We start from the raw sequence: 25,212 nt of genomic DNA, 5'->3' as shown, positions 1-25,212 counted from the left end.
AAGGAAAATGATCTCTAAAGGTTCCTCAACCAATGGTATTGTTTTGTTCTCTGGAAAATAATTTTGAAGACTATACTTTAAAGACTGCTGTCCTGTACAAGTTATTAAAAATACAAGAAACCCTATTCAGGCACTCTAAAGTTGGAGAACAGGGGAATATCTTCTGTCCTACCCTTATTTTTGACTCAGCTCTTTGAAAACCTGTGTTGAGGTTGGGTGAATAACTGGAATCTAAAATTTTTCTAACATCTCATCGTAATTTCTTGTATCAATAAAGCCTCCACCTCCATGAGTTTGGGTGCCTACTAGAAAAATTACAGATTGATACAAAGGGGAAAGTGGGCCGACTACAGACCCCACCACTGAACAAGCTTCAAGATCTGAAGGACAGAACCGTTTCTTGTTTACCCAGAAAGGAAGTCACTTTCCTACAGATTGTGAGTCATTCAAGTTGTAAGGAAAAGATATCAAATCAGAGGTTTTTAAATTTGTTCAAGAGCGAATGTCCATGTCACATTCTTCTGAAGTATCACTATCCGATTTCACAGCTTCCAGATCCTTTCGCCTCTTAGACATTATGGAGGAAACACTATTCAACTTTCGTAGACAGACTAGTAGAGACAGGCATCTGACCCACACTTGGCGGATAGGCACCGAGCCCTTGCAGGCACCTGCATCCCAGCGGAGAGGAGGGCTGCTGGCGGAGGTAGAGGGTGCGACGCGTAGGGCCCCCTGGACAGACTTGCCTTACTCCGGACACTGCGGTACTCCTAATAAGCTGCCGGACACAAACGCTGAGCCCAGCAGGGAGTGGGAACGTTTGCAAGACCACGTACGGAGAAGAGAAACTACCAAGAAATGTAGCAGAGCGGCGACAGGATGAGATTGGCTGCCTCAAGCTTCTTCCGAGGGCGAGCCTGGCAGTCCAAGAGGATCTGGACTCCCCGCACCTTCGCGACTGCAGAGAACGGTCCTGCTGCCACACCCCCGCCACCGTGTTTCCCTCAGGGGATCCCGAGAACACCCCGGCTGGCCTGGTTCTGAACCCTGGGCAAGGAAAGGGGTACATAAAAACTGTGGCCCGAGAAACTAGTAGCTCCCAAAGGAACCAAACCTGAGGTTCAGTCAACCTGGCCTGTGTCACTCCCACTTACCCATTAATGTGGCACTACCCGGTGCCCTGACTTCCAGTCCCCCGCTGCGGCGTCTGCTGCGGGTTAACTGTGGGGTCGCCACTCCGCCCCTAGCGTTGAATGTAGCGACCAGGTTCGCAGCTTAAGATGGCGTCCACCTGCGCCCCTTCCCCGAGACCCCGAGGCTCGGCTCCCAGAAGCCCTTGCTCGCGGCGGCAGCGGCTGCTGCGGCACAGACCCGCAGAGGGGCGGAGGGGAGGCGCGCCCCAGCCGCACCCACCGAAGGAGGAGCCGGTGTCCGCACCGACTTCGAGATTTTAAATCCTTGCGGTCCAGATGGCTGCAGTTTGTCCTATAGACCTGGTCCTCCGGACAAGTTCTCAGTCGAGCATTCACTCGTTCCTTCTTCGTCCGTCCGTCCGTCCGTCCATCCTCCATCCATCCTACAACATAGCGTTGATGGAGGCCTAATCAGAGCCAGGCATTATTTCAGATAGAGGAGCTTCAACAGCGTACACAACGGATAAACATACCAACATCTTGGAGCTTTACAAAGGCTCTTTACGTCTTCAGCTGCATTCACTTTTTTTCCATATGATCCCCTTTGTTTCAAGCTTTTTAATTTACCATTTATTTAAACTTGAATTCTATCACATCTGTGGATTTTTAACAAAAAAAGGAGTAGTCACTGCTATATGAAATAAACTCCAGATAAAGTACTCTAAATTATTATAACACAGGTATAGCGTTGTAAACCATCCTCAAATTCAACAGACATTATTGAAAACTGACTTTTCCAGATTCAATTCTAGGGACAGAATACACAAGATGAAAACACATGATTCCTGCCCTTAAGAAGCTCCTGTTTTCCATCTCTGGTTCTTTCTGTTTTCTGAGAAATTTTTTGGTTATCTCCCAGCTCTCTATTGAATATATACGTATGTGTTATTTTTTTTAATCTCAAAAGCTACTTTCCTATTTTTGACTCAAGGATTAAATATCTTTTCTTGTCTTTCTAAATATATTAATTGTAGTTTCCTTGAAGTATTTTTGTCCTTTATTCATTGTCTGTGTTTCTTCAGAGTTTACTTTTTTCCTTTATCATTTTGGTTTTTATCTTCCCTGCGATAAGCTGCACTCCAATGCCTGGTGATTCTTGAGTATCCATATTTAAGAATGAGACACTAAAGAAACTTATTTTGGAAGCCAGTGTATCAGGGAGGCTTGTTTACTCCCTGATTGTAGGCCTCCCCACAGAGTGATAAAATGAGATCTTGGTTGTTTCATTGGAGGATTCTCTAAAAGCCATTATGTGTAGGTCTTTGATCTTGGACCAATGGAGAATTTTCCGTGGAGAATTCTCCAGTCTCCTGACTTGGAGGCACACATCAGACATCGGAATGTGATGGGAGGAAATGGCTAGGGACCTCATAATCAGTATTTAGCTTTCATTATTCCTCACTTTCAGTCCAACACCTTGATCCTCACTCTTAGTTGCACATTTCTCACTTCATAGCCTCTCTGGTTCATTTTCTTCATAAACTAAACCTGTAGTGTTCTGTCTGGGAGGAACAGATGAGTCACTTGGTAATCTTGTGATGGAGGAAGGACATGTGGAAAGAAGGTTCTAACTGCTCCTTATTCAAAACTTCAGCAAAATTTTCTTCTTTTCGGGCCCAAATTTACCATCTTTCTCAGAAATGTCTGCTCTTTAATTTCTGAACATCCCCAGAGTTCTGGCATATGAATTGACTTGTTTTTGTGGACTCCTCTATTTACTTAGTTACTACTCAGCCATCCTTTTTCTAGCTTTTGAATTTTGTTACACTCTCATTAGCATTTATTTTTATTTTTCTACTGTCATTTTAGTAGATTTTGAGAGGTAGTGGATATAACTGTACGTGTTCAATCTACCATGTTTACTCAACACCTAGACTAATCCTTAAAATATAGATTGTACAACATCAGATCATGCTACTCTATTTAAATACTCCAATAGTTTTCTACAAAGCCCTACCTTATTTGGCCCCTATCTGCAACTCTGACTTCATGTTCTAACCACTTCTAGAATGTTATGAATAACATTGTTCTTTTTGCTCCAGTCTCAAAGGCTTTGTTTTTATTTGTATTTTCTCTGCCTAGCATACTCTTCCTCCTGTTGGTGCAAAGTTTGTTCATAAGCACACTCACCACCTCAGAAAGACTTCTGCTAACTACATTTGTCCTTTCTATAAATAACCCAGTTTTATTTCCTTCATAGTACCTATCATGATCAGTTTATTTATTCATTTTCTCTCAATCTCAGAGTGTAACCTGCAAATGACCTGAATTTTGTGTATTTTGATTACTGCTGCAGCTCCAGTTCCAAGAAGAATACCTTTCTAATAGACACTCATTAAATATTTGTTGAGTGAAATAAGAGCTGAACCATAGAAATAAGGTACGTGTGATCTTGTATCCTTGAGGCAAGAAGCTGTCTTGGTCACCCTCCACCTGCAGAGAACAGTTTGCAGTGTGACACCTAATAGCATTAAAATGCCTTAATTGATAATACAATACAGTGCTACTCAGGCCCTAGACAGAGGGTGCTTTGGACTCCAGTGATGCTCTAGGACCCGCCCTTTCATTCAGAAAGGTGTCAGATCCCGGTCTCTCCTAGAAAGTTAGGGCTCCGAGCCCTGATTGGAGGATGGAAAAATGACTACGTCTTCCAGAATGCACCACAACCCGCCCGGCGTGGAGCGGTGGATGCTGGGAATCCTTCCCTTCCGGGGACCAGAGGAAAAGCATCTTTTGAATGTGATAGTGACGACTCAAGTCTTTTGCTTCTGGAATCGCTGTTTTCTTTCTGGGTTAACTGTGAATCTCTGGGTGAGGAGGGGGCCTGCCTTCGTCTTTCAAGCCGGGAAAGGTCATCGAGGCCGCACACGCACTCTGCAGCGGGCAGCCAGACTGTTTCAGCTGCGGGACCAAAGAGGAAGCCCAGCCCAGGGCACTGTGGCCGCTTTGGGATCTCTAGGTACGACGCTCTTTCCACTGGTGCTGTGGGAGAATTTCCATCTAAATCCAGCGACTGTTTTCACTTGTCTGAAGGGAAATGAGAAAAAGACAGCGTAGGGAGTTCTTATGAAACTAAATTTATTTGAATGATGGGAATAGTTTTCTTACCTTTTCCTGGTTGTTTTAAAACTAACGCTTAGCTGAATGGTGGACTGGAGTAGGAAGGTTGTGACGGTGACTGCTTTTTAAAAAATTATTTCTTAGCAAAATGATCTTTTGTCTGTAGCTAGTACCTTATTAGTACACAAAGCTCAAAAGTGACTGCTGATTTCTCACAACTAATTTTATAGACCGAACATCAAAGAGGTGGGATGTTTTACCTAAAATTCTGAAACCTGAGATTATAATCCGGTTCTCTGGACTCTGGAGTCAGTGATCTTTTCACCTGTGCTCGCTCGCTTCCATTCTTCAGGTCGAGAGTACAGACTCTAGAGCCTGGCTGGGTTAGCACTGGTCTAGCTAACCATTTTCTAGCCGTGGTGACATACCTGAGCTAGGATGTACTCCATATAGAATTATACCTAAATTAGTTTGATATATATAAAGTTCTTTAACTGGTAACTGCTATTATTAAGATGTATTAATCCTCCCCATTGTTAACAACTTTAAGTTTCTGTATTTAGATATGTCAGTTGATAAGGCTTCTTGGTTTTCTCTTGTCTGATTTATACCTAGATGATTTTGTAAATGTTACTTTTCTCTCCCTCAAATCACACTTTTAGAGGTATTTGAAAAGTTGTTTTAATTTTCACTATTGCATTTGCTTTATTAAAATCAAAATTGAAACAGAAATTTTGGTTGAGATTTATTAAGTTTGTACATTTCAGGAACAGTAAGTACATTGAAAATGTATTCATCTAAATAATCAAGTTTTAAGTACATTTCATCGTTCCAGGTCAGTTTATAAAATGTATTTTCTTTTCCTTCAACTCTTACTATGTAACTTAAAATAATATTGTGTTCTTTTACAGCTACATGATATACCATGTTATCTTGTGACATTTGTGGTGAAACAGTAACCTCAGAACTGGACATGAAGTCTCATCTCCTGATTGTTCACATGGAAAATGAAGTTATATGCCCATTTTGCAAGTTGTCAGGTGTGAATTATGATGAAGTGTGTTTTCATATCGAAACTGCTCATTTCGAGCAAAATGAACTAGAAAGAAACTTGGAGAAGACCAATAAAATACAGTACGGGACTTCTGACAACAGAAAGGATAACAGCCAACAGTGCAGAATGGACGTTAATTCAAGTATGCCTTCCGCTTGTGCGTCTAATCCAAAAATTTCAGCTCAAAGCCTGCCTGAAGACAGTACTTTAAAACATAAAGCCTTTTATTCAGAGAACTTGACTGAATCTAGAAAACCAAGAAGTAAGGGAAAACAGTGTAACCTATCCCTGATAAAAGGATCAATTTATGACACAATGTATAGTCCTCCTGAATGTCCATTCTGTGGGGAAACAGAAGGTTGTTCTCAAGATATGGAAACTCATGTGAAGACAAAGCATGCCAATTTTTTAGACACTGCAGTAGAAGGTAAAGAATTCTCATCTTATATAATAAGTAGCACTAGTCTCAGTTTAACATGTGGTGTCCTAAAAGTTGGTTTTTAAATCAGGTTACTACCGTGTTTTAAAAAATCAATGTATATTATTGCCGTTGTTGCAATATAAAAATACAATAGTGGAAAAGAATTTGGATGCTAATATTAAATGTTTCAACTACATGTATGAGAATAGTTGTATTACCTTTCTGAGGAGAAACAAAACCAACCCAATGGCAGCTGCGCTGTCTCAGACTATGATTTTTTGTCATTGAGTTCTAGTTTGATTCTATTATGATCAAAGGACACTATGATTTCATTTCTTGACAGCATTTGCTGTTCTCAGTATTCCAGATTTTGGCCATTCTAATGTGTGTGTAGTAGTATCTTGTTTTAATTTGCAATTTCCTAATATATGATGAACATCTTTTCATATGCTTCTTTTCACCTCACCTGTATATCTTTGGTGAGGTGTCTGTGGAGGTCCTTGGCCCATATTTTAATCTGGTTTTTGTTTTTCCTGTTGTTTTTTAAGAGTTCTTCAGATATTTTGTTCCTTTTTTCCTTTTTTGTTTTGGTTTCTTTTCTTTTCAGTTTGGGAAATGCCTCTAGTGATATCCTCAAGTTCAAACTTTCTTTAGTCATATCCAGCCTTCTAATGAGCCAGCCCATCAGATACTTCTGTGGGTGTTTTATCTCTAGAATTTCTTTTACTTACAATTTTAATTCTGTTAGCTTTCAGATTTATAGCACTGAATGTATTTTTACTTGTATGCATGAAGGTTAAAAAATATCTTTTTTCTCCCCATAAAATGCAAGAGCAGCCAATTTTGCCATCAGATAAAAGCGAAAACTGGATTTCTTTTTAAATTAGTCCAAAGTGATGTTTGGGAACTTAGCCATAGGCTGCTATGCTAACACTACAACAAACCAAAATGTAGGGTTAGGTATGGTTTTGTCGTCTTTTCAGCATCCAATACTCGCATATTAAATTCTGGAAATATTCCAGAGGTAAGGCAGGGATCTCTTTGGCTTCCACAAGGGGTGTGCTCCCTGGGTTGGATGCTAGAGGGTGAAGCGCCACATTTTACAGAACCCATGAAAACTACCTGGTATTCATCAAGGTAAAAAAAAAATTATGTTTCCTCCTTGGTATTCTATTCCCTGGAAATCTACTTGGTACTGCCTGATAACTTGAATTCATATAAAGCCTTTCACACACTGAGATGCTTGTTGTGAGTTTTCAGGGCTCCAAATTTCTTTATAGTGGTTGCAGCCCATTCCAACAGTGGCATGTTCTCAGCTCATATTTCTCTCCTTCCTGTGAAATAAAATGTATACTTGTCTTGTTCTATAGTTAGATTGAGAAGTTTCCCCTTATATGCCTTGGCAATGAGAAACGTATCTCTTTTTATCCAGATTTTCATAAACTGTTAAAATCTGTACAGCTCTTACTTCCAAAGCCTGTAGTGTATCTTAATCTCCAAAACAGTACTTATCTGTGTCAGAGTACTTGTCAAGGTATTGTTGAATTCATTTCTTCTTTTGAATAAATTCACCTTGGAGAGGACATCAGTAGGTAGCTCACTACTTTCGTTTTCATTTTCACCACTGTAAAATATATCAACTAATTTTTTTTCTTTTTAATATATTTTATTGATTATGCTATTACAGTTGTCCCATTTCCCCCTTCCCCTCCCCCCTGTACACCCTCTCCCACCCACATCCCCCCTTTAGTTCACATCCATGTATCATACTTATAAGTTCTTTAGCTTCTACATTTATCATACTATTCTTACCTTCCCCCTATCTATTTTCAACCTACATTCTATGCTACTTATACTCTGTACCTTTTCCCCCCTCTCTCCTCTTCCCACTCCCATGTTGCTAACCCTCCATGCAATCTCCATTTCTGTGATTCTGTTCCTGTTCTAGTTGTTTGCTTAGTTTCTTTTGGTTTTGCTTTGGGTGTGGTTGTTAATAATTGTGAGTTTGCTGACCTTTTACTATACATGTTTTTTTAATCTTCTTAGATAAATCCCTTTAACATTTCATAAAATAAGGGCTTGGTGAGGATGAACTCCTTTAACTTGACCTTATCTGAGAAGCACTTTATCTGCCCTTCCATTCTAAATGAAAGCTTTGCTGGATAGAGCAATCTGGGATACAGGTCCTTGCCTTTCATGACTTGGAATACTTCTTTCCAGCCCCTTCTTGCCTGTAAGGTCTCTTTTGAGAAATCAGCTGACAGTCTGATGGGAACTCTTTTGTAGGTGACTGTCCCCTTATCTCTTGCTGCTTCTAGGATTCTCTCCTTCATTTTTACCTTGGCTAATGTAATTATGATGTGCCTTGGTGTGTTTCTTCTTGGGTCCAACTTCTTTGGGACTCTCTGAAGTTCCTGGACTTCCTGGAAGTCTATTTCCTTTGCCAGAATGGGGAAGTTCTCCTTTATTATTTGTTCAAATACATGTTCAGTCTGTTGCTCTTCCTCTTCCCCTTCTGGTACCCCTATAATTCAGATGTTGGAATGTTTAAAGATGTCCTGGAGGTTCCTAAGCTTCTCCTCATTTTTTTTTTAATTCTTATTTATCTATTCTTTCCTGTTTGGTTGTTTCTTTCTTCCTTCTGGTCCACTCTATTGTTTTGAGTCCCAGTTTCCTTCCCATCACTATTGGTTCCCTGTGCATTTTCCTTCATCTCTTTTATGGTAACCTGTATCTTTTCACCTAATTTGTGACCAAAATCAACCAATTCTGTGAGCTTCCTGATCACCAGTGTTTTGAACTGTGCATCTGATAGGTTAGCTATCTCTCGGTCACTTAAAAGGATGAGTTCTGGAGCATTGATTTGTTCTTCTGTTTGAGCCATCTCTCTCTCTTTTTTTTTGGTCTGGTTGCTCTTGTTATGGTGAGGGGCGGAGCTTTAGGTGTTCACCAGGGCTGGGCATCCCAGTCACTAGATTGTGATGTTGTATGTGGGGGCAGGGTTGAGAGGGAACAATGGCGGTTGCTCTGTTTCTCGTGGCCCTCAGTCCCTTCTCTGGGATCCTGGGTTGTGTGCTCTGCCCTGCTCCACAATCGCCACCTCACTGGGTCTGCCACCTGCCGCTTGCATACTCAGGGTCCACCCACTGCGACCTTACACGCCCCCGGATGCCTTATGCACCCAACTGTCTCTGGTCTCCGCGCCAAGACCCGTGCCTGGCTGCTGGTCTCCGCCCCTGCTACCTGTTTGGATGTACGGGTCTATTTCAACTTCTTGGCTGTCTGACTTCCATTCAGATAAATTTTCTGTCAGTTCTGGATGTTATTCTGCCTCTAAATTGTTGTTGTTCCAATCTTGGTTGTGCGTGGAGGTACGGTGTGTCCACCTATGTCTCCATCTTGGCCGGAAGTCTAAACAAATCTTAATAAATTATAGCTATGGGCACAGAGGTCTTTCTTTTCTTTAAGTTTGGCTTAAACACAAAGCAGCCCTTGGACACGGAGGAGGTGGCCATGGTCCCTGCGGCTCCCGGGAATCCAGAAACTCTATATCAACTAATTTTTAAGATGTGATTGCAACCCCTGATCAAATGTATCGGATTGACTTAGTTCAGTTTTAAAGTCAGCTGATCCAGCTAAAATGAGACCAGTCACATTCATTTTGTCCACAGAAATAAACAGCTATGCAGCTGTCTAAACTAATTTCTGAATGTAGTTATTCCACTTCCAAACCAAACCTTAGTGTATGGATTACTCAGGCTTTCACTGTGTGTATCTGAGTTCCTCTTTGGTGCCCAGTCTCTGTACCTTGGTTTTGCAGAGGTACCACTTCTTCTGTCCTGGACACACTGTACTACCAGCCTTCGGTGCTGGTTGATGGATCCAACTCTTTGATTTCTTGCTCCCAGCTAGGTAGAAGACTCCAAATTCCTAGCTTTATGCTGAATGCTTGAATTCTGTATCTTACTGCTTAGTTGGAAAACGATGAGCATTTAATCCATGAAGTCCATTTTCTAGATTGGCCCCTACTTACCATTTTAATTTTCCTTTCTACTTTTTTTGTTTTGAGTACAGATCTTATGTTTGTCATTGATATTATTTTTTTATTATAGTGGTAAGAAAGGTTTGTAATCATACTCATCTTCCATCTTGACTCTAGAAGTAGAAAAATAGCTTTAAATCCAACTACAAAGAACCTTTATTTAACAAGCTTAATGGGTAGATGTTGTACATATGTACAATGGAATATTAGCCATAAAAAGAAGGAAATCTTGCCATTTGTGTTTATATGGGTGGACCTTGATGGCATTATACTAAGTGAAATAAATTAGACATAAAAAAACAAATATCGTACAATCTCACTTATACGTGGAATCTAAAAAAATAAAAATAATAAACTCAGAGAAAAAGATTCAGTTTGTGATTACCAGAGGCGGGGGTGAGTGGTGAGTAAATTGGATATAGGTGGCCAAAAGTACAAACTTTCAGTTATAGGATGAATAAGTTTTGAGGATGTAATGTATAACATGCTGACTATAACTAACACTGATGTATGGGTATATTTAAAAGTTGCCAAGAAAGTAAACCCTAAAAGTTCTCATCACAGTGGGAAAAAAAAAAACATAATTTTTCTTATTTCTGTATGATATGATGGACACTGACTGAACTTAATGTAGGAATCATTTCACAATATGTGTATGTCAAGTCATTATGCTGTACACCTTAAACTTACCGTATTTTTCAGACCACAAGGCGCACCTAGGTTTTTAGAGGAGGAAAATAGGAAAAAAAATTTTGAAACAAAAAATGTGGTAAAATAGTTAATAACATAAATAACATAATATTTCACCAATGTAAATGTAAACAGAACTCAACAGCAGCATTAACAACCATTATTCCTCCCAAATTTGGGGGCCAGGTGCATCTTATAGTCCAAAAAATATGGTATATATTGCTGTGTGTCAATTGTATCTCAAAACTGAAAGAAGAATATTTTAGTGTTTTTGCTTATCTGGGTGTGCTCTGCAGCTTTACTATTATCATACAGATAATATAACTAAATATTCCCAAGTTCTTTCCTAAATTGAGAATACATGTGCTGAATCAGATTTTTCCATTTTGTTTTTAAATTTTCAAGTTACTGAGAAAAATCTTCCGTTTCTTTTTTTTAAGTGGGAAAACAGATGTTTTATTTATTTGTATTTAAACTTACAAACCAGGAAAATCTCTTGTGTGCTGGCTGAAATTAGAGAAGATAGAAGGAGGAAACGAGTGTGCTGGAGCATGTCTGTATATGTCTGTCATCTAAACTGTGGCTTCAAATCCTCAGACAGGAGCATTCAAACACTCAACTTTTCAAGTTGTAGATATTCTCTGGCATGACACCAAAACAGTCTTTAACTTGGGGTGAAAACCTAGGAGTTCTAAAAATAAAACCAATTGAATTATCTCTAATACAGACTGTGACCAGCCACTATATGACTGTCCTATGTGCGGGCTCATCTGTACAAATTACCATATTCTCCAGGAACATGTTGACTTGCATTTGGAAGAAAGCAACTTTAGACAAGGTATGTGTATATGTTTTAAAATAAGAATGTCATTATTTATTTAATTTCCACTTCCTAGGACACATCTAATTTTTAGATTAGTGATGTAGAGAGGGGAAAAAGCATACTGGTTAAAAGTTAATCTGTCCTTTTAAATAATTCTAATATAGTTCCACCTTTTTAAAAGAAGTTTTTTTGCAGAGAAATTGTGAAGAATTAACTAATGTGACCGAAAACTGAAATAGAAGTGTGCATCCCAGGTTTTGCCCTGGAGCAACAATATTCAGAAGACAATGAAATACTGTGCAGTTTAAAAAATCTGTTTGATTTGTAAGTTGAGGCTATTTTTTCAGCAGCTAGAAGTAACTGCACTTTGTCAGCCAGAATTATTGGTGAAGTAGGAAGGAAGCTGCCATATGGTGTTTGTAATTTTTAGAAAGAAGGTGAACTCTGTGACTAAAAGGTTTTTCAAATGCCTTTCCAGCTGCTAGCCCCATTTCTTACATTACCACTTACTAGTTTTATAAGCGATTCTACAAAAATTTTCCTCTGTCTCCTATGTTTTTAATGTATTGTTTAAGTAATCACTACAGTGACTTTGAAGTGGAAAAATCTTACGTGAGTTGCACGGTCCCACTGAAAGGAAATGTAAAGTAGACCCTAAGAAAAACCAATTGTGTTCTAATGGATTTCAGTTTCTCTCTCTCTTTTTTTAAGGTTTTATTTTATTTACTTTTAAAGAGGGGAAGGGAGGGAGATAGGGAGAGAAACATCAGTGTGTGGTTGCCTCTCCCACTACTGGGGATCTGGCCTGAAACCCAGGCATACGCCCTACACTGGGAATCAAACCTGCTATCGTTTGGTTCACAGTCTGGCACTCAATCCACTGAGCCATACCCGCCAGGGTGGAACAGTTTTCTACTCCGTTGGTTCTTTACCAAGTACTGTAGAAGAATAACCCTCTGAAACTTAATATCTTATCATTCCATTCTTCCTTTGTTTATGATAGGTTTTCTGTGGGTAATAAATTATTCTGTGAGCCCATAGTGAATAATGGGAGAAACATATGATCTGAATATATCACTATCACTGCAGACAGCCTCAGAAGTACACTAAAAATCAGTTGTGAATTGCATATCTCCAACAATAGATGTGGGAACCAAATAGGAAGGTGTGGGACTTCCGGCAAGATGGAGGAATAGGTGGACACACCGTACCTCCACGCACAACCAGGATTAGAACAACAACAATTTACAGCTAGAATAACACCCAGAACTGACAGAGGATTTATCTGAATGGAAGTCGGTCAGCTAAGAAATTGAAGTAGACCCATACATCCACACTGGTAGGAGGGGCCGAGGACGAGCCGGGCGGGCAGAGGTCGGGGAAAACTTGGTGCGAACTGGGCCATCCAAGGTGCACAAGAAACCAGTGGTGGTCCCTGAGTTCGAAAGCTGCGGCTGGCGGACCCAGTGAGGCGGCGATTGTGGACCAGGGCAGAGCTCGCAGCCCAGGATCCCAGAGAAGGGACTGAGATCCCAGGAGAACTGAACTACCGCCATTCCCTCCGATCCCTCCCCCACCCCCACATATAACATCACAATCTAGCGACTGGGGTGCCCAGCCCCGGTGAACACCTAAGGCTCCGCCCCCCACCGTAACAAGAGCAACCAGACCGGAAAAAAAAGAAAAAAAAAAAGAGACAGGGAGAGATATGTTTCCAACAGAACAACAGATCAGTCCCCCAGTACTCATCCTTTTGAGCGACCAAGAGATAGCCAATCTATCAGATGCACAGTTCAAAACACTGGTGATCAGAAAGCCCACGGAATTGGTTGATTTTGGGCGCAAATTAGGTGAAAAGATACAGGTTACCATAAAAGAGATGAAGGAAGATATACGGAGGAGAGCCGGTAGTGAAGGGAAGGAAACTGGGTCTCAAAACAATACAGTGGACCAGAAGGAAGATAGAATCAACCAAGCAGGAAAGCATGCTGAAATAAGAATTTGAAAAAACGGGGAGAAGCTTAAGAGCATCCAGGACACCTTTAAACGTTCCAACATCCGAATTATAAGGGTACCAGAAGGGGAAGGGGAAAAGCAACAGATTGAGCCCATATTAAAGGAGAACTTCCCCCAATCTGGCAAAGGAAATAGTCTTCCAAGAAATCCAGGAAGCTCAGAGAGCCCCAAAGAAGTTGGACCCAAGAAGAAACACACCAAGGCACATCATAATTACATTAGCCAAAGTAAAAATGAAGGAGAGAATCCTAGAAGCAGTAAGAGATAAGGGGACAGTCACCTACAAAGGAGTTCCCATCAGACTGTCAGCTGATTTCTCAAAAGAGACCTTACAGGCAAGAAGGGGCTGGAATGAAATATACCAAGTCATGAAAGACAAGAACCTACATCCCAGATAGCTCTATCCAGCAAAGCTTTCATTTAGAATGGAAGGGCAGATAAAGTGCTTCTCAGATAAGGTCAAGTTAAAGGAGTTCATCACCAAGCCCTTATTTTATGAAATGCTAAAGGGACTTACCTAAGAAAAGAAGATAAAGAAAAAACATGTATAGTAAAAGGACAGTAAACTCACAGTTATTAACAACCACACCTAAAGCAAAACCAAAAGAAACTAAGCAAACAACTAGAACAGGAACAGAACCACAGAAATGGAGGTCACATGGAGGGTTAGCAACGGGGGTGGGAGGAGAAGAGAGGGGGGAAAGGTACAGAGTATAAGTAGCATAGAATGTAGGTTGAAAATAGATAGGGGGAGGGCAAGAATAGTACGGGAAATGTAGAAGCTAAAGAACTCATAAGTATGACACATGGACATGAACTAAAGAGGGGGAATGTGGGTGGGAGAGGGGGTACAGGGTGGAGGGGAGTGAAGGGGGAAAATGGGACAACTGTAATAGCATAATCAATAAAATATATTTAAAAAAAATAGGAAGGTGTAGTGGAAGGTGAGAGATTTGAAAGGAAAGAAAGAATATTCAAATACATAAACCACCAAATTGGGAGGTTAAGAAGATAAGATACTGGCCAGAAACCAATGGACCTGTGGAACACTGGATATAGACAGGAAATGGAGCAAAGATGTTGCAAAGTTGTATTATTTGTTTGGACCAGACTATAATTAATACCTGTGTGATCTGATACCTGTATTTTTGTAGATATAGTTTTATGCTCTTTAGAATTTCTTCCCCCTCCCAGTATTTCGTTTAAAAACCAGTCTATTTGATTTGTGTTAATAAGGAACACCACTGAAGGATGTTAGTTAATATCTCTTAAGTTCTGGTTTCTTCAGAAGATGATAACCTGTCTTTTTAAGTTTACTAGAAGCATCCAAATGAGGTAATTAATGAAAAGTCCTTGTCACAACCTAAACACTCAGTGAATATTAGTGACTTAAATGGAGTTTATACCCTTATAGATTAAGTTCTGCCAAATTTGTATGTACTGTTTTTGTGACATCACAGGCATGTACAGATGACAAAGTGATAGCATTTACTCCATTTAAAAATATATATATAGGTATATAATAGATAAGCTTTGATTTCAGTAGTTATTCTAAACACTAAAAGTATCCACCAGGCATGGAGAGAATCCAGTGTTCTAGAGATCTGGAACTGGCTCACCAGCTTCAACAAGAAGAAGACCAGAAGAGGAGATCTGAAGAATCAATACAAGAAAGGGACGAATTTCAGAAGCTGCAGGTACATAGATTATAACTGTTATAATACTGGTAGAATTCTTAATTTTCAGTTGTGCTGTCAGGACTTAAGTGTATTTTGTCCAAGCTATTATACTAAATAGTTTTAATACCTATTCAATATTTTATAGTTCATAACAGCCACCATTTGTAAGTACTCATTCTGGTCATGTACTGGGCTAAGCACTTCATTTATAAATCCCAAAATCCTTATAACAACTCCATGAAGAAATTATTTTATTTTTTTATTAAATATTTTATTGTTGTCCTATTATAGTTGTCCCAGTTTTTCCCCCTTTTCTCTCCTCTGCCCAGCCCACCCCACCCCATTCTCTCATTATCATTCTTTACCCTATTGTCCATGGTTCATTCCTACATGTTCCTTGACTAGTCACTTCCCCTTCTTTCCACAGTTATCCCCCTCCCCCTCCCCTCTGGTCTCAGTCAATCTGTTCCTTATTTCCATGCCTCCGGTTCTGTTTTGTTTGTTTGTTTTGTGCATTAGGTTCCTCTTATAGATGAGATCATACAGTATTTGTCTTTCACCACCTGGCTTAGTTCACTTAGCATAATGTTCTCCAGTTCCATCCATGCTGTCACAAAAGGTAGGAGTTCATTCTTTCTTTCTGCTGCATAGTAGTCCCTTGTGTAACTGTACCATAGTTTTTTGATCCACCCATTTACTGATGGGCACTTAGGTTGCTCCCAGCGGTTGGCTATTGTAAATAACACTGCTGTGTTCTTTAAATGTTTGGTAAAAATCACCAGGGAAGCTGTCCTGTCCAGGGCTTTTGTGTACCAGGAGTTTTTGATTACTGCTTCTTCACCGGGTGTTATGTGTCTAGTCAGGCTTTCTGCTTCTTCTTGATTCAGTTTTGGAAGATTGTATGTTTCTAGATATTTGTCCATTTTGCCCTGGTTGTCCAATTTCTTGGCACATGGTTGTTTGTAGTAATTTCTTACAATCCTTTGTACTTCTGTGGTATCAGTTGTAACATTTACTCTTTCATTTCTGATTTTATTTATTTGGGTCCTTTCTCTTTTTTTCTTGATGAGTCTAGTTAAAAGCTTGTCAATTTTGTTTATCTTTTCAAAGAACCAGCTCCTGGATATATTGATCCTTTAAATTGTTTTTTTAGTCACTATGTCATTTAATTCTACTCTGATCTTGATTATTGCCTTCCTTCTACTTTCTCTGGGCTTTGTTGTCATTCGTCTGGTTCTTATAGATGTAGGGTTAGGTGGTTTATTTCAGATTTTTCTATTTTTTTTAGGTAGGCCTCCATTGCTATGAACTTGCTTCTCAGGACTGCCTCCGTTGTGTCCTGTAGGTCTGGCGCTCTTGTGTGTTCATTTTCATTTGTTTCAAGATACTTTTTGATTTCCTTGATCTCATTGTTAACCCATTCATTCTTTAACAGCATGTTATTCAGTCTCCATGTATTTGAATTGTTTTGAGTTTTAAAATTTGAGATTTGAAATACAAAAATAGTGAAGATCTAGGAATAAAATTGAAGATGAAACAACCACCATATCAATAACCAACAAGTGAAGATCGATAAAGGTGGAGAGAAAATACTGGTATTTTAAGAACAGGATAAAGAATGTGAGATGAGTAATGATAGGAAAAATGGTTTTGAGACTCTGGAGTGGGGAGAAATAGTAAGAGTGCAGAATAGAAACAAGTGGTAGCCAGAGAAAAAATAAAATTTAAAATAAGAATAAGAATAAGAGGAATAAAGAAGATAAAATGAGTAAGAGAAGGGAGGAGCAAACTATGAGATTTGAAATAAACTAAAATTAAAAAACTAGTAAAAGAATAGGCACAAACTTGAAGGAAAAGAAATGAATGTTAAAAAGCTATGCAGAAGAGAGAATAACACAAATACTGAAAAAGACCACAGTGGAATTCATGCCTGTAGAATCCAGTGTTTACCACTGTCTTCTCTTTCTGAACCTGCCCCTGGTAATGTCAGATGATGTTCTAGTCTGGCCCTAGGCATCCTGTTTGAGACTAAGTGATCCATAGTCTGGCTGTCCCCTGCAGGCTTGACTGGTCTCCACTGTTTTGTTGTGCTAGTTTTGCATCAGCCCATGGCCCAAGAGTGGTTCATTTAATGACCCGAGGGGACTGCCAGTGTCTTCTCCACCTGCCTCCAGAGGGGCCTCTCCCAACTGGGAGAGTGGAAACCCTGGGGCACCCCCTCAGGGGCTGCTGTTCAGTTTTCAGGGAAGATAGTGGGAATGAATCCCTGCCGCCTTGCTACAGGACTTGATCTATATCAGGTTTTTTCCAATACTGTGTGGTTTCAGGTAAATTAGCTGTCCATTTCCTGTGAGGAGCCAATCTGTGTAAAGGGGTGGCTCTTTCCTGCTTGGCTCAGAGAGCAGCTCTGTCTAGGCGCTGAGGTGGCCAGAACCCTGAACACCCCTTGTTCTGCTGTCTCTCTGTTCTGCTGGTTTCAGTGGATCAGGGCCTAAGGAACAGTGTAGCTTAATTCTACTTCAGAATATCTAATTTAGGCTATTTTTCTCATTGGTGATTCATTTACTTGCAAAATATTTGACTTTTCCCAAGTTTCCTTGCTTAATGTAATTTTGAACATTATGAATACAAAAAGTTTCCAATATTAAAAGGGATTTAATTTTATTATGTAACTTTGCAAGTTAGTTGTTTAGATCTCTGACACTCTTTCAATGACAGCTGTATTATACATATTTGAGATTCTCTGTTCAGTGTGCCAGAACAGTTCATTTACTAGAATGAATGCCTGAATGAATTATGAATTAAGTAGGCTTTTGTAGGCTTGCCTGGGAACACAATATCAAGTAGTGACAGGTTTCCTTGAAAAAATCAGCAGTATGTTCAGAATTCATCTGCCTTTCGCAGTTCTTCTAGTAGGAAGACAGGATTCTTTACTTTCTCTACTACAAGAAAAGCAAGTCTCTTGCCGTGATGGTTGTTTCTAGAGAAAGGCTGTTAATAACACAGGGATTCTGTGTGTGTGTGATTTATTTTTCATAAAAATCTTGAAGTTGACTTTTATAAAAGTCTGTAAACCAGAATGTTTCAAAATGCACTGTCAGATAAATGTGGCAAGTCTCCTTCCACAATTTTATTGTAGACATAAAAGCACATAAAAATTAAGTTACTTGTTTTTATGTTCAATAGCAACAATACGGTTTAGACAGTTCTGGAGGGTACAAGCAACAGCACCTCCGAAGTCTGGAGAGGGAAGTGAATCGTGGAAGAATGCCTCCGTCTGAGTTTCACAGAAGGAAAGCCGACATGATGGAATCACTGGCTGTTGGTATTGATGATGGGAAAACAAGAACTTCTGGTGAGTACTTAAACACTGAAACCACGGTTTTAATATTATATATATTACTGAAGTAATAATTGGAATTATTGGAAGTTCGCCTAATTTTCATAATCCACAGTTTATATAATTTTAAGTTAGACTGTGTTCAAATAATTTTTAAGATGTGTTATTTTGAAACTTTTAAACTTTTGTTTTTATAGTAAATTACTTTTATATTGTGTAAATTTACTTCATATTTGAAAATTAACTGTTTAAAAAAGTTTTTATTAAGTGCTTCCTATGTTGTAGATAAATGCCATCTAATAGAAGTGTAAGTGGGCCACAGATACAATTTTAAATTTTCAGTAGTCAACATTAAAAAAAGTAAAAAGGACCATGTAAAATTAACGTTAATACTTTAAGTCCATTTGGTTCCTAATATTATTTTAACATGTAATCAACATTAAAAACTATTTATGAGATACTTTGCAGTCTTTGTGCGTTCATCAGAACCCAGCATGTGTTTTATCCTGGGTGTAACACCTCCAGGGGGCACGCCACATTCCAAGCACTCAGTAGCCCCACGTAGGTAATGGCTGCTGTGGCAACTATATTGTTGCCTTTCCTTGATTACTCCTGAGGCAGGAGCTTCTTTAGTAAATAACCTATTCCATTCATTTGTCCTTTCTCTGTTGGATTGTTTTTCTTATTAATTTGTGGGACTCCTTTTAGTATTCAGAATTCTAATTTTTTGCTGATTTTATGAGGTGTAAATATCTTCTTCAAGTCTATAATTTTTTGCCTTTAAATTTTGTATATAGTATGTGTTTTTTTTATTTTAACTTTCAATTACAGTTTATAGTCAGTGTTACGTTGTATTAGTTTCATGTGTACAGCATAGTGGTAAGACAATCATACTTTACAGAGTGGTGCCCCTGATATTTCCAGTACCCACCTGGTACCATACACAGTTATTACAGTATAACTGACTGTATTCACTATGCTGTACTTTATGTCCCTGTAACTGTTTTGTAACTACCAATTTGCACTTCTTAATCCCTTTACTTTTTTCACCCAGTCCCCCAAACTCCTTCCTCTCTGGCTATTATCAGTCTGTTGTCTGTATCTCAGTCTGTCAATTTTATTTGTTCATTTATTTTGCTCTTCAGATTCCACATACAAGGGAAATCATATGGGATCTGTCTTTGTCTGACTGACTTACTTCACTTAACATAATGTCCTGTAGGCCCGTGCATGCTCTAGCGAGTGGTCGGACTTCATTCTTTTATAGGGCCAAGTAATACTCCATTGCATATATATACCACAGCTTTTTAAAATCCAGTTATCCAGTGATGGACATTGGGGTTACACATATTCTTTTGAATTAGTGTTTTGGATTTCTTCAGATATATACCCAGAAGTAGAATCGCTGGATCGTAAGACCATTTTTAGTATTTTTGTATGGGATGTCTTATGCAGAGTTTTACATTTGAACATAAGATTTCTCAATCTTTCCCTTTATTTGTATCCGAAGTGTCTTGTGTAAGAAACTCCCCCATCTTTTAGATTGTAAACATGTTTCTTTTTATTTTCTTTAAATATTCATACTTTTATTTTCATATTTTGGCTTTAATCCACTTGGAATTTATTTGTACATATTTGTGTGAGAGAAAGAGAAGGTATGGATCAAATATTTTCCCTTTATTTATAACAGTAGTTAAAATTCTTATTGCTTATTTTTCTCAGCACCAACTTAGTGATTCTGCACATTCTCCACATACACTTCTCTAAGGGTCTTCACATAAAAAGTTTCTATGTGGAAAAGTAGATCCTGGGAAATGTGTAACATGATTCCATTGGGGTGTACAGGGAGAAAATATTAGAACTTGTATTTGTTTTTAATTTGTGTCATTCTTTAATTTCCATTTGTGCATATATTTTAAGATTTTATTTATTTAGTTTTAGAGACAGGGGAAGGGAGGGGGAAAGAGGGAGAGAAACATCAACGTGTGAGAGATATATCAATCCATCACCTCTCCATGACATAGGCATGTGCTCTGACTAGGAATCAAACCAGTGAGCTTTTGGTTCACAGGCCAACACTCAATCTACTGAGCCACACCAGCCAGGACTGTGCATATATATTTAAAGTTACTATAGAACCACTAGTTTATATATAATTTAAAATAAATATAAATGTAGAAGATTATAGGACATAGCACTATCATATAATATGTCCTTTTGTTAAGCTGCCTTGAAGTTTAGAAGTGATTGATTTAATGGCAAAGCAGGATATGAACTAAGGTTATATCAGTAAAAAGATAAAGAAGACCCAGCCAGTGTGGCTTGGTTGGTTGGGTGGTGTACTGCAAACCAAAAGGTTGCTGGTTCGATTCCCAGTCAGGGCATGTGTTTGGGTTGCAGGTTCAGTCCCCAGTCAGGGCACATATGAAGGGCAGCCAGTCAGTGTTTCTCTCTCACATTGATGTTTCTTTCCCTTTCCTTCTCCCTTCCCCTCTCTCTAAAATTTATAGGAAAAAAAAAAGACAAGATGGAATTGACAGGTTTTAGATGTGGTGCTTGAGGGACAGATTAATATTAGAGACATATTAGACAGCCATAGGAAGATAACTAATTCTTCTAAATCTTCTAAATCTCTTCCCTACTTTAGGAATTACTGAAGCACTTTATAGGTATTATCAGAATGCTGCCCCAGATGTGAGGCGTGTGTGGCTTTCTGCAGTGCTGGATCACTTTCATTCATCTTTTGGTGACAAAGGCTGGGGTTGCGGTTATAGAAATTTCCAAATGCTCCTGTCATCATTATTACAAAATGATGCTTACGATGATTGCTTGAAAGGTATGTGAAGTGCAGTACTTTGAACTTGTCATCCTATGCACTACATATAATATGGAGTGAATTCATATATAGTGGGCACAATTAATAGCTTTAATGAAGAAGTCTTTTGTTGGATATTTACATTAAAATCCTGAATTCTGATTGGAAGAGAAACTGATACAATAGAAGATGTCATCCCTGGCTGGTGTGGCTCAGTGGATTGAGTACCAGCCTGCCACTCAAACAGCGAACCAAAGGGTAGCTGGTTCAATTCCCAGTCAGGGCACATGCCTGGGTTGTGGGCCAGGTCCCCACTATGGGATGCGTGAGAGACAACCACTTTCTCCTCTTTCTAAAAGTAAATAAATAAAGTCTTTTTTTAAAAGAGAAGAAGAAGAAGATGTCAGGAATAATCGTCTTAAAAACTGTTTTGTTGACTCCCCTAGAATAAATGGTATACTGCTAAATGATATTCAGCACTTCAGTACCTGTCATATAACGTGTTTGCTTGTATGATTTTAGGTATGTCAATTCCTTGTATTCCAAAAATTCAGTCTATGATTGAAGATGCATGGAGGGAAGGTTTTGATCCTCAGGGTGCCTCTCAACTCAATAACAAGTTACAGGGAACAAAGGCCTGGATTGGAGCATGTGAAATATATACACTTCTGACCTCCCTAAGGGTAAAGTATGTACCTAAAAAGCCAGGTTACTATTACTGTCATATCTGGCAGGTTTTATTGTTCCTTTTTGTGTGTTTATTTTTCTATCAAAGCCATAGTTAAAAAATAAAGTTTAAGTAGCACTAAAAGGTTTATAACGAAAACCAGCAAACCAGCAATCCGTTCTCTATTTCATGTTCTTCTCTCTTATCAAGTCCCATTTCTTAGAGGCAGCTGTTGCTTCCATTGTTTTTAAATAACATGCTTTCATGGCTTTTTTTGTTGTTGTTGATTATCAGTTTTAGACATCGGCTGCTGCTTTCCTCTCACATCTCCCTCTTGTTCACTCACAATCCTCCTAACATGGTTGAATCTCAGTGTTCATTGAGTTTACATTATGACTGTGTAAACATTATTCATCACTGATTTTATTTTCTTTCCTGAAGGTTTTAACATTTGTTCCTTGAGTTAAAAATTGCCTTTCCTTTTCCTTTTTACTGTTTCACTGCTTTGCAGTCTTAAGATTTTCTGAACACTCCGCTGCCATGTAATGTGCGGCACGCCTGTTCCTGGACCCCTCCACGTGAAGCCATCCATCCTCTCTGCTCCAGTCTGGGTTATTTCACGTCTAGATCCTCTCCATGGCTAATCGTGTAGCACTTTTTTCTTGAATTGGAGACTGGGTTTTTCCTAAATTTCATGTCTTTCTCTTTTAGGATTACTGCCTTTTGCTTAAACACTTCCTTCATCAACTTTCTGAAAAAAGGTGCCTAGTCCCTATTACTTAAATGATACTATATTATTCTAAATTTAGAATCATTTTCAGACCATATTAAGTTTTTACTTTGTTCATTTCTAGCAGTTAGTATTACTATTGAAAAGATAAGCCCTGGCCGATACAGCTCAGTGGACTGAGCACAGGCTGTGAACCAAAGGGTCGCTGGTTCAGTTCCCAGTCAGGGCACATGCCTGGGTTGCAGGCCAGGTCACCAGTGGGGGCCACGTGAGAGGCAACCACACATTGATGTTTCTCTCTTTCTCCCTCCCTTCTCCTCTCTCTAAAAATAAATAAATAAAAAGCTTAAAAAAAGAGAAACCTTAAGTTTTTAAGAAAAGAAAAGATAATATGCCACATGATTTTCATTCCTGAATGTATAATCTATTTACTTTCTTTGGGAGTTTTTTGCATCTTCTTTTAGCCCTGATAAGATGACATTTCACTCTGGAATGTGGGGCTTTGGTATATTGTGTTGAGCATTTGGTTTTCCTTCCGAATCTGAAATGGTGAGTTGTAAGATCTCAGTATAGTATATAAAAGCTGGACTTTGGAGTCAGGCTACCTGTAAATGGTACAGGCTTTCCAGTCTACCTGCTCTGTGACTTAACCCTTATTTACCTTGTGTACAGAGTAATTGTATCCTAGTTCCACCATTGATAAAAGAACATATAAATAGTAACTGCTTCATAGAGTTATAGTGATAATTAAATGAGATAATAAAGTGCTTGGAATTGTGACAGGAATGTAGTAACAGCTACCAGTTTAACTGTTGTAATTTTATTGGTCATGTCTCATTTTTTATATTTGCTTTTTGTTTTACTGTCTAGATTCACTCAGCTCTACCTCCCAGCTACTGTATTGAAATGTTTATTTTAGCAATCATGTATTTAATTCTAAGGCTCAATTTTATAGCATCATATTCTTTTGTGATTGCACAGTTTTTTTCCAACATTTTGCACCTTTCTATTCCTTGCATTTTTCTCTTTCCTCCATGTTAATTTGTTTTCATGTCTATTTTGGTCTTTTCCATTTTGAAGGCATTCTAACTTTTGTAAACCCTTAATTGTCTATTCCTAAAGTTAGGAATGGGGTTCTAAAAATCTGCTTGGAGGTCCTGTAGGACTGCATGGAGCTTGCAGATTAGCATACTTTGTTTAAGGAGTCTTAGGTGGAAACTTGCTATTTGTTTGGGCAAGTGTCAAATATCCATACAGAGAGATCTTTTCTCAGAAGCCATTCAGAGAAGAGTTCTCCACTCTGCTGTGACAGCTCCTGCCTTTGTGTGTGTGGTTGGGAGTAGAACGAATGAGGGGGGCGAGGAATGATTTGCCTTCTTTATGCAAATTTACAGTCAATCTCAAATTTTTATTCTCACTGCTACTCTCCCCACTACCTTGTGCCTCTAACCTTTCAGCTTCTCTGGGGTTTTAAGACAGTTATCTTTGTGTCTTTATATTCAGTTTAATGCAGTTTTCCATTTTTCAGAATTGTGTGGCAGTTTCTTATCTTTTCTCATTCTCCTTGTCCCTGGGTGTTTGAATCTTTTTCCTTCATTATTATGTTGTTGGACTCTGAAGAGGGAGCAGAGGTATACACTCTTGAGCACCTTGAATAGAAAGTTTGCCTTAAGCATCCTGAATCCGTATTTTCTTTTATGTTTGTTCCTAGGTAATTTAGCCAGGGTTTTACACCATCTCTACCATATTAATTGGTTAGGTTGAGAGGTGAAGCTATTTTTTAAAATTTAAATAAAAAAACTAATGTGTATAATAACTTTCTTGAATTACTTAAATTGAAGGGACTATTTTTATGCCCTCTAAATTTCTTTTTTCCTTTTTTTTCTTTTATCATGTTTCAGCTTTTTTTTTTAAATGTATAAAAAATTATATTCTTTTTTTTTTTATTTCAATCATTGTTCAAGTACAGTTTTCTCCCCCCTACTCCCGTTCCAGCCCCTCCACCCAACCCTCATGTTTCAGCTTTTAAATAAGTTTTAAGGAAAGGAAATTTTCCATCTAAAATACTTGATATATCCAGCTTCTTTTCTTGATACCTGAAATACTTTAGCCGTCCTTTTAAGAAAGCCTTTTTATTACCAACCTTGAATTTCTTTACTAGTTATTTGTCTTCCTTTTGCACACCGTGAATTAGTTACTATTGACATTCTAAATATCAATAATGCAGTCAACTGCTAACCCAAGCATTGTTTCTACCTTTTAACAATTATACAAAACTTCATTGCAACATTTAAAGCTCAGTAGTAATCAGTTTGAAAGTTATCAACATTAAACTTACTAGTTCAAGATTAACAACCATTACAATTTGGATATATTTGAAGATTTTATTGCCAAGAGAGATAAGAACAGAATATCTGTGCTATACTTTAAAGTGAAAAGAAAGGTTTTAATTGTTTTTGTTTATACCTGACCTTTTTAAAATAGTTGTTGAAGAATATAAACAGTGTTTCTGGTTAAAATAGTTTTGTTTATTCAAGGTTGGCTTCCTTTTGAGGAGACAATACCACCCCTGGAGTCTGGTGACAAACGGGAGATGATAGGTAGATAGACAGACAGACAGACGTTTAGATAGGGATACATCCAGGTTTTTCTATGATTTTTACAGGTATTCTTTTCTCATTT

The 25,212-nt window shown here is 38.6% G+C and overlaps 2 protein-coding genes and 1 long non-coding RNA gene across 5 annotated transcripts in view; 2 read left to right on the top strand and 1 right to left on the bottom strand.

Annotated features, from left to right (window-relative positions):
• Nucleotides 1-1,393, bottom strand: part of KPNA5 (karyopherin subunit alpha 5) — a 50,673-nt gene extending 49,280 nt beyond the window's left edge. For 2 of the 3 annotated variants that reach the window (XM_028509435.2, XM_028509433.2), the window contains exon 1: nt 1,155-1,393. Coding sequence is in view for 1 of the 3 variants with exons in the window: in XM_028509433.2 (XP_028365234.1) it covers nt 1,155-1,158 (4 nt within the window). In the remaining 2 variants the exon portion in view is untranslated. The remainder of the gene's footprint in view (nt 1-1,154) is intronic. The other variant, XM_028509436.2, reaches the window with a different exon arrangement.
• Nucleotides 1,394-3,887: 2,494 nt separating this feature from the next.
• ZUP1 (zinc finger containing ubiquitin peptidase 1) overlaps nt 3,888-25,212 on the top strand; it is a 29,158-nt gene continuing 7,833 nt past the window's right edge. The window contains exons 1-7 of the mRNA XM_036024611.1: nt 3,888-4,152; nt 5,165-5,734; nt 11,188-11,298; nt 14,875-14,996; nt 18,165-18,333; nt 20,966-21,154; nt 21,656-21,821. Coding sequence (XP_035880504.1) covers nt 5,179-5,734; nt 11,188-11,298; nt 14,875-14,996; nt 18,165-18,333; nt 20,966-21,154; nt 21,656-21,821 — 1,313 coding nt within the window. The 5' untranslated portion in view covers nt 3,888-4,152; nt 5,165-5,178. The remainder of the gene's footprint in view (nt 4,153-5,164; nt 5,735-11,187; nt 11,299-14,874; nt 14,997-18,164; nt 18,334-20,965; nt 21,155-21,655; nt 21,822-25,212) is intronic.
• LOC118500313 lies at nt 12,119-14,745 on the top strand. The gene is made up of 2 exons (XR_004902878.1): nt 12,119-12,448; nt 14,232-14,745. It is a non-coding gene; the product is annotated as an uncharacterized LOC118500313 (long non-coding RNA).

This window comes from Phyllostomus discolor, chromosome 4, assembly GCF_004126475.2.
Source record: "Phyllostomus discolor isolate MPI-MPIP mPhyDis1 chromosome 4, mPhyDis1.pri.v3, whole genome shotgun sequence".
In the NCBI taxonomy this organism is placed as follows: Eukaryota; Metazoa; Chordata; class Mammalia; order Chiroptera; family Phyllostomidae; genus Phyllostomus; species Phyllostomus discolor.
Note: the sequence above shows the minus strand (reverse complement) of the source record. Positions and strands in the feature narration are given on the sequence as shown.